Genomic DNA, 9,324 nt, shown 5'->3' with positions numbered 1-9,324 from the left:
CCACCTAGCCACTGGTTACCTTGCTGCTTACAGGAGGTGGACGTTGCTGCCTGTGTCAGCTTAACCTGTGTCGAGCAGTGCCTATACCCATCACACCCTCAGCTTTTGCTTGTTCTGTCTCCTGAGGTGTCAGGGTAAAACCTCTGGTGTAATGTTCCCAGCCAGATGGACTGGGAATATGTGTGCGTATGTGTGTGTTGTGGGGGGAGGCAGGGTGAGGGGAAGAAAAAGAGAGCTGCAATTAGCTGGTAAGTGGGTGAAGAGTCTAATGTGAGCACCTGGCCTGAATCCCCTTGGGAGTTCATAGGCTGGGGGGGTGGGGAATATTTCTGCCCATCCGACAGCTGAGAGTCATGGGCGAAGACTCCTTGGGCCCTGCCATCCCCTCACTGCAGCCAGGATTGCCAGCCCACTGAGTGCCAGTGAGGTAGCTAAATAAAGACCAGCTTTGCCCCAGCACAGTGCAGTGCTCCAAGGTACCTGTGACAGTCGCAGCCATCTCCTACTGGTAGCCTGCCTCAGGGGGCATCAGCTGATGTGCCGACTAAAGAAAACCTGAGCCCAGACTTGGGTGCTGAGCTGTGGACAATCCTGGCCTTTGTGCCATTTGGGATAGGGTCCAGCTACAGCATGATTCAGTACCCCAGACCATCTGGCAGGTGTGTCCAGGGGAAAAGAAGTGTCAGGGATCTCAAGGCTCCTTCTTATACTGGGTCTAATCCCTTTGCTTCCTGGTTGGCCCCAAGATCCTTTTTCCCTGCATCCCTATGCTGTGGGTTGGGCATGTCTCATTTTTTGTTTCTTTCTCCCTTGCAGGAGGCCAACAGCAGCTCAGGAGGCAGCACAGTGCAGCGCTCCAAGGTACCCATGACACTTGCAACCATCTCCAACTCATACGCTACCTCAGGGGCCAACAGCTGCTGGGAGGCCAGTGGGGAGGGAGGGAGAGGTGCCCTGACACAGGGAGGGGAACTGGCAACATCTGCACAGAAGATGCAGCTGTAAGGCCAGATGCTGGCATGGATTGTGGGCTGGGGGAGGGCTGCATTGCACAACACCAGTGCCCCAGCATTAGGTCTGATGGACACTTACAGTAATCCTCCTGCTTGGGCAGGAGAGCTGGGGGCAAAGGCCTTGGTTTCCTTGCTGTTGCCTGGCCCCTTCTCATGGCCTTCTCTCAGTGGTTTCCATTTCCACCCAGTCATTCAGCTTGAAGGCCCAAGTGAAGGAGACATGCACGGCTTGCCAGAAGACCGTCTACCCCATGGAACGGCTGGTGGCTGATAAATTTGTCTTCCATAATGCCTGTTTCTGCTGCAAGCACTGCAATACCAAGCTCAGGTGCGTGGGCAGGGTGGCAGGTCTTCTCTGTCTGGTGGGAAGGAGAACTATGGAGGAAGACGCTGGGCTGAGCACACCCCCCAGACCCATTCAGACCATGCACCCCCAGCCTGACCCCCCAGCCACAGCCACAGCCACAGCCACAGCCCTTTGCTCACACTTGGTGTCCAGTGAAGAAATGGGAGGCCTCCAAGGACTCCTCAAAACACTATAGCTCCTCCAGTCCTATCCTACAGGGTATGATTTGGCAAGGGCCTTCGTGGCACCTCCAGTTTGCAGCTCTGGATACCAGACCAGGAGTAGGGAAGGGGGTGGGGGAAGTTTTCCTATCCTGCCCCACCAGTTGTGACTAAGGTGTTCACTCTCTCTTAGACCTGGGGTAGACCCAGAGCATCATGTAGCAATGCAGAGACTATACAGGTCTTTCCCCTGCCTTACCTCATCTCCAGACCTCTCCTTTTCTCCTCTCAGATCCTCTCTCCTCTGCCTCACGTTCTCCCTTTTATAAACTCCTTCATCCTAGACTCTCAGTTTATAATTCTACTTGCCATGACAGCCCCTGCAGCCCTCTGGCTCTCCCTGACACCCCCCCATACTTCCCCACTCCCCCTAGCACACGGCTGGCGGCTTACCCCTGCCTCCTTCCTTGCAGCCTGGGCAGCTATGCGGCGCTGCATGGGGAGTTCTACTGCAAGCCCCACTTCCAGCAGCTGTTCAAGAGCAAAGGCAACTACGATGAGGGCTTCGGGCGCAAGCAGCACAAGGAGCTCTGGGTGCACAAGGAGGTGGAGAGTGGGACCAAGACAGCGTGATATGGCCTGGCTCCCTTTCCCTCGAGCCCAGCCGAGACAACACTGAGAGTAAAGCTGAACTGGGGGCTAGCTGAGCTGCTGTAAAGGGTGCTGGCAGGGGCTGCTGGGAACAGAGGTGGGAGAGGCAGTGCCCAGGCAAAGACCAGCAGCTCCACCGTGTTGCTGAGCTGCAGAAGCCTTTGGTAGCAAGATCTAGATGTTATGTCTGGGGCCATTGAAACTGCAATGCAGAATGTGCCTGGTCTTTAAGAGCAGGAGCCCAAATGGGAAAAGGGCAGGGCTGCCTGGGGTCCAAGGGTATCTTGCTAACACCCAAGCAGAAGCCCTTCTATCCACGGGCTGAAACCAGGCTATGCCTCCCTGAGAGAGCCTCTCTGTTAACCCCTCATGGGAGTCTGCTGCCACAGGGGAAGAGAGGCCTTGGGGTTCCCAGACCCAGTGTCAAGGGGCTACCCAGCACCTGGTCCCACCCTCTGGTCTGCCTGCTGGTGATGTGGGGAGGGCATGCCCTCCACTTTGTTTACAGCAGCTCAGTTCAGCTGGACCAGTTCAGCTTCCCTGCTCTTGCCCTGCGACTTTTTGCCATGCTCTGTCTGTTTTTATATTTGCCTTTCGATGGGTACGTCCTGCGCTGGAGCCGGCCTCGCCTGGCGGCTCTGTGCCCTTTTTATTATTTTTGTAATACAATGTTCTGAGCCTTTCCCATTGCATATCACTTTCAGGGGCACCGCAGCAGGTAGCAGTGGTGACCGTCTCCCTTGGGAAGATAATGGAGGTGACTTCCTCAGTGCTCACCACACCTCACTAAGGCAACAGGTTAAGCTGGCGCCTGTGTAAGATTCAAGGTCCCAGTGCAGCCCTCAAGGGGCTGGCAGCCCTTGCTCACCTCAGCCTGCCAGTACCACAAAGCCTGGGGGTGGGTTCTGCCAAGGGCTCCCTCCATAGCAGCAGCCAGGCAATCCGAGTAGGGAAAATGGAGGAGGTGACACAGTGGGGACATGGAACATGCATTTGCCAAGGGATGGCCCCATGTGTGCTTGCTGACCAGAGCACACTGAAAACACAAAGGACATCAGAGTCCAGACCACAGCAGAGGCTGGGGGACAGGGAAGGTATGGATAGGCCACACGGGGGCCTGAGCACCAGCTGCAGGTCTACCCCACATTAGGGCTGAGAGGCTGGAGTACCGTATCAGGCAGTATGGACCCTCCTCTCAGCACACCTCAGCTAGAGAGCCCAGGGGCTCCTCAGACAAGCCCAAAGAGCTGCTCTCAAGGAACATCTCAGCCTGTACCAGCCTTGGGGAGCTGAGAAAGCCACAGCCCCATGGAGTGCCCCAAAACCACTTCCTGCAGTGATTCTTGCTAGGTCCCCACCCCCATTTTCTGCATGAGCTGCAGATCCCCGTGGGCATGTCATTGGCCTTCTCCATGCCTCAGCTTCCTCCCAAGGCCTAGGGACTGTCTAGCTCATGGGGCAGGCTGTGAGGCTCCCCTGACTACTGGGTGGAGTGCTGTACTCTACTGAGCTGTGATAGCAATGAATGACCTCCCAGCTCCCCCAGGGCTGCCACGGGGAGGCTCCTGAAGGTCAGGGAACTCCCAGGCATGGTCAGCAAGGTAGGCAGCTCTACCTGGTCAGTGCTGGGTCTCACAATATGTCCAAAAGCCTTCAGCACAGCACAGCACAGGCCAGTCCTTGGGACGCTGGATGATCCTGGGAACACAAGATGATATGCAGCCTGCTCCCCTTACTTTATGCATGTGACAGCATGCTACTGAAGGGGTCCACTAATGGCTGGGGGCTGGGGGAGGGAGAGGCAGGATGAAGTCCCAGCAAACCCAAGGAGCAGACCAGTAAAGCTTTGGCCCAGTAAAGCAAGAAGACCCACTACATGCAAGGCACTAGCCATGCTGCAGGTGAGTTTAGGCCAGAGTGAGCTGCCAAGATCTCTCCACTTAAGGCTTTTGCTGCATATGGAGAGCCCAGCGTGCGTCTCTGCTCTGGGTTATTTTGGGCACAGAGAAAGGGTCTGGGTCACTACGGGCAGATGATTCTGTTCCTATCAGGTAGTGGTCCCTGGGTATGTCTGTAGGATGCTGTGCCCCTGTGGGACCAGCAGCAGGAACTGATCACAAGGCCTCTGGATGCACCGCATTCCCATCCCTGACAAAGAAGGACCCATCTGTCCTGGCTGTGGCAGGCTCTTCAGCTCTCCTCTGTAACCACAGCCCGCCAGAGGGAGCTGGAGTAGATGCAAGCTGTGTGCCATGCATGCCTTGGGCTACACACTGTCCATGTGGGAGGGGGCCCAGCCACAAACCCTCAGCTCTGCCAAACAAGCTCCTCGGTGCTCATTCAGCTATGGGGCAGATAGGGCAGCTGCAGGAGCTGCACTTCCCCAAGAAGCCCAGGCAGCCACAGGGAAAATACCATAAACCATTCAAGCAATAGCAGGCTGGCCTTGGGAGGTCCAGGGCCACAGTGCATGAAAGGGATCCTCTCTAGGGGCAGAGACCACCCTTCCTGCCAGGAGCTAAGAGGTATCTGGTGAGCACTTGGCAGATGGGGAGTGTGTATCACTGCTTCCTGTTGCCTGGAATCAGCATGGCCCAACTGTGCATCATAGGCCTTGTACTACTAAGAGCCAATGGAGATTCCCTATTAGTGCAGAGGGGTCACTGACTGCACTTGGGAGGAAGAGTGCTCCCCTGACTGGCTCAGGCCCATGTTGGGAGGCAAGCTTCCACACCCACCTGCTGCCCCCATGCTATCTCCACAGAGATACCTGAGAGAGACCCCCGAGGCTCATGATACAAATGTTTGCACATGGCAGGTAGCATCAGCTAAACACCCTGTCCAGCATAAAACAGGTGAGAGGAGAGGACCAGCTACATGAAAGCCCCCAGTGGTCAAATCATGATTGAGCCTCATGTCAAGCCACTTTCCAGGGAATGGAGTATTCACCTTTCTCCAGGAGCCCAGGCAGCCCACAGCCATTGGGGAGCATGCTGAGCCCATGCCAGGGCAAACATGGAGACTGAGGGGGCTCCAGCGTGGAAGTCCATCTGCCCAGCACACAAGGAGCTGGGTTGTTTGTTCCTTGCAGAGGCTTCCTGCTTCAGAGAAAAGCCCATTGCCATGCAGATGGCCTCACAGAGGTTTAGGCACCTCATCCCTTTGTAGTCCAGTGGGAATTAGGCACCTCTACCTTTGAGAAACTGAGTCTAGCTGCTTAGGTAGAGCCTGCAAGCTGTTGCTCCTCAGGTCAGTCACATCTCTGCCCTGTTCCCTGCGGGGTTGGACAGACATGACCCAGAAAACCACTGGAGCTAGGCCATGCAGCTAAAGGGCTTTGCCTGTGCCTGTGCCTGTGCCTGTGCCTGTGCCTGTGCCTGCCAGGGCTGGGCAGCTTCCAGCTGCACCTGCCCCATTGCCACTTCTCCCTGCTCTCTCGACTCTGGTCTGACATGGGCTGGATGGCTTCTGTAGCATGCGCCTCCACGCCAGGGCCAAGCAACTGGGAGCTGCACCCATACTGCTGCCATTCTCCCTGGCCCACAACTTCCTAGCTGCAACGTGGGTGCAGCTTCTAGTGAAGAGCCACACTTGGACCAGGTATTTGCAAACTGCATCTGCACTGCTGGCACCACTTCTCCCTTCCCTGGGCTACAGTGCAAGTGTAGCTTCCAGTGGGGAGCTGTGTTGGCAATGGGCAGCTTTCAGCTATGTCTACACCATAGCTGTGGGTGAGTAGGGGGAGTGAGGAGAAATGGCAGCAACACAGACACAATTTACAGATATCTTGTCTCAGTGCAACCCCCCACCAGCTGGAAGCTGCACCCACTCCACAGTCAGGGAGCAGAGGGCACAGCTCCCCCCCTATGAAAATAGGGATGAGAGTACCCATGACCCTTACAGGGGCTCTTTGACAGGTTAAGGGCTTGGAGGCTGAAGATACTATGATAATAGGGGTGCAGATGTATTCCAGATAGAGGGGGGAATCAGAGAATGTGGGCAGAAGCTTGGTAACGACCTAGAGTTACTTCTGCCTCTGGAAGAACCAGCTGTTTTCCAGGGCATCCCTGTGTCTCCTGGTCCTGGGAGTCTGTCAGCAGGAGGGGACTGACTGCAGCCTTGCTGTGGCCGAGGTGTAAGAATGACATTTGTGGCATTGCCTGGAGGCTAACAGTAGGTTCTACCCAGTGGTGGCTGCTTTACCCTAATTATATCAGAGCAACAAGGGCCCTGGGACACAGGCTGAGACACCCAAGGAGGATGCTCCTTTCTCAACTACTGAAAGAACAATCAAGTGAAAACAGCCCCTTGGAGCTGGACCAGTGTGAATCACAGTGATGCCCAGCCCTCATAGCTGGGAAGCACCATTCAAGGGCCTAGAGCAGTGTGACCTTGTGGGCACATGTAGGATGACCCTGTTTTGAGAAGGGGATTGGACTAGATGATCTTGTGAAGTCCCTTCCAGCCCTACTTTCCTATGATCCTAATTTCATTGGTCTAGGTGTTGCCAGCAGCTAGACTGCACAGGTCCAGCTGGGACTGTGGGCACGTACACTGGAGGCCAGCCCATGCTGCCAGAGCGTGGCAGGTGCTACCCAGAGTACAGACAGAAGTTACATTTATCATGCAATCAGCCCCCTGAAAGCACTCTACAGCCATACCATGATATGCCTGGATGGCTGCAAAGTGCTTTAAAAGTGGCTGATCACACAGCAAGTTAACCCTCATTAAATGAGGGATGAGATGAAGATGCTCCACTTCAGACTGTCTTAGAGAACTTGTGTTCCCTACAGTTGATCTGCCTTGCATTTGGGGTGGGGGCGCTCCTCCCCTGCAGGCAGGCTTAATTCCTCCCTCCTGCCCCCTGCTCCTCCCCACCCAACAGGCAAATGTCGGAGGGGGGGGGTCACTCTAACTCATGGCACTTTATGTAAAGTACCACAAGTTAGAGCAGGGGCCTGCATGTCTGTCACAGCCCTAAAGTAAAGCCAATGCAGGGGATCCCTGCCCATCCCCACTCATGCTTCCTGCTTGCAATAAAAACATGCCCTGCAAGACTGACTCTGCTGAGTGAGTGACCAGGTCACTTCCCTTCTTCCTGCCTTTCACCTCCCAGCCTCCATCCACCTGGTCTATTTGGGGTGTGCACCCTGGGGCTGGTAGGACCCTCATGAGTTAGCTAGTCTGCCCCCTTGTGTAGGCAGCAGATGCATGGCTCCTAGCCACCCCAGGCAGCTGCTAGGCTGGGACCATGTTGCACTATGAGGGTGCCTAGTACCATCCTCTCAAGTGGGGCCACTAGAGGCTGGTGTAACACAAAGCTGAGCACTCCCAATGCTGTGGGCCAAGAGCTTCACTTTTCCTATGGACCGCTGCCTGGGCTTCTAGCTCAAATCAGGTTAACAACCTGAGGGAGAAAAGGGATATTAAAATCTAACATATATATATCACCTCCCTGGGGCCCAGCCACCTGCTACCCTTTCCTTGCCCGACCCCTAGGAGCAGGCCCCTTCCAGTGACAAAGCTGCCTTGAGATACCATCTTCATGCAGGGATTGGAAAATGATGCATGAAGACACCTATGACCCCATGGGAAGGGTGTTGTGACCCTGGCAGGAACAGGGGTGATGGGAGGGGAAAGGTCTTTGTCTGGGAAACTGGTTTAGCAAAGCAGACACACTGGTTTCACTTCCTATTTCTGATGTTTCACTTCCCCATGTTCTCTGTGTTGCTGCTCTTTGGGTACCCAGAAAGAGGACAGTGAGATTTTGAGTCTCTCCTGAGCAGATTAGAAGGATTGGGGGATGGGAGGGCAGGGGTGAGGAAACTATTTCTGAATTAGGGGGCCTTACATTTTTAAAAGCTAAAGGCAAGAACATGGAGGGTGGGGAATTATTTTCCTCCTTCTCTGGGATTCTGTTTCACCACAGCCGTGAACCCCATGCTCCATGAACCTCATGGATCCCCTGTTGTGCTGCCCACACACAGCCAGCAAAAATCCCTGAAATCAGCTCTGTACAGGTTAGAGAGAGATGGGAGATGAGGCTGAGCCATGGCCTGCCATGCTGTAGACTTGGCTGTTTACTCCCCTTCCTGATGCAGCAAGCAGGAGCCCATAGGGATGTGCTTGGAATGCGAATGGATCCCAGTGCTAGATCCTTGCCCCAGGATTTAGGGACAGGGAAATGATCAGTACTGAGGCCTTGTGCCTGGAGGAGTCTGAAACCCCCATGCTTTGTGGAATGGGTGCAGCACATGAAGCAGGTGGGCGCTTTGTTGACTATGCAGAAGTGAACTGATCTCGCATCTCCCGGCTGCACATACAATGCACAAACTGGGAAACAGACTCGTCTGAGATGCAGACTGGGTCAGCAGTTCACCAGCCTTGAGCCTCCAAAGATCATAAAGCCAGGCCTGAAAACCAGAGCAGACTTTTAAAGCCAATAGTTTAAAGGCAGGCTGCCCCTTTGCTTCTGCTTCTCAGCTGAAGTGCTGGCCCATGCAGAGACGCTCCCTCGGGCATTAGAAGCCAGCTGTGTGGCCGTCACAGAGCCTGGGTGTGATCTCAGTAACTTCCAAAGGAAGTGTGCACATCCCCTGAGTGGCGGCTGCTGCGGCCAGAGTGGAGTGCAGAGCCCAGCTTCCCCCACCCTGTCCCCCCTCCACGGGCAGCACTGCCAGAGTGGAGCCCGTAGAGGGGAAGAGGCAGGTTTCCTGCTGCAGGCTTGGGGCTCCCTGCCCTGCTGCCCTCCCCCTGGGGTCGCCATGGCCCAGTGGGCAGCCACCATGGCTGCCAAGCTGAAGCGCCCCCTGCTCACCTGGCACCAGCGTGGGCACAACTCCATGCTGCCACCACCACTGTGCCTCACCTTGGTGGCCCTAGTGGTGCAGCACTCCCTCCCACAATAGGTCTCACCTACTGGGCAGCAGAGGCAGCTCCTGCGTGGAGCTGGTCTGCTTCAGCTGCAGCCCTGCACTGCACCGTGGGCACAGGAATCTCAGGGGGCATGTTTATTGCAACCCTGTCTGCTGATGTTGCGATCCCATTTGGGGTTGCAACCCACAGTTTGGGAACTGCTGCCCTAAGGCTTAGTTCTGACCTCACAGGACTCCCACAGACCTCAGTCCCACATGAAGGGAGCCGACTGCTCCTT

General features: G+C 55.4%; 1 protein-coding gene across 3 annotated transcripts in view; it reads left to right on the top strand.

Moving 5' to 3' along the window:
• LIMD2 (LIM domain containing 2) overlaps positions 1-2,585 on the top strand; it is a 36,826-nt gene extending 34,241 nt beyond the window's left edge. For all 3 annotated transcript variants that reach the window (XM_019523608.1, XM_019523609.1, XM_019523610.1), the window contains exons 3-5: positions 817-861; positions 1,202-1,341; positions 1,994-2,585. In XM_019523608.1, the coding sequence (XP_019379153.1) occupies positions 817-861; positions 1,202-1,341; positions 1,994-2,153 (345 nt within the window). In that variant the 3' untranslated portion in view covers positions 2,154-2,585. The remainder of the gene's footprint in view (positions 1-816; positions 862-1,201; positions 1,342-1,993) is intronic.
• Positions 2,586-9,324: the final 6,739 nt, after the last annotated feature.

The sequence above is a fragment of the Gavialis gangeticus genome, unplaced genomic scaffold, assembly GCF_001723915.1.
Source record: "Gavialis gangeticus isolate Ggan-Ray unplaced genomic scaffold, GavGan_comp1, whole genome shotgun sequence".
Lineage (NCBI taxonomy): Eukaryota > Metazoa > Chordata > Crocodylia > Gavialidae > Gavialis > Gavialis gangeticus.
Note: the sequence above shows the minus strand (reverse complement) of the source record. Positions and strands in the feature narration are given on the sequence as shown.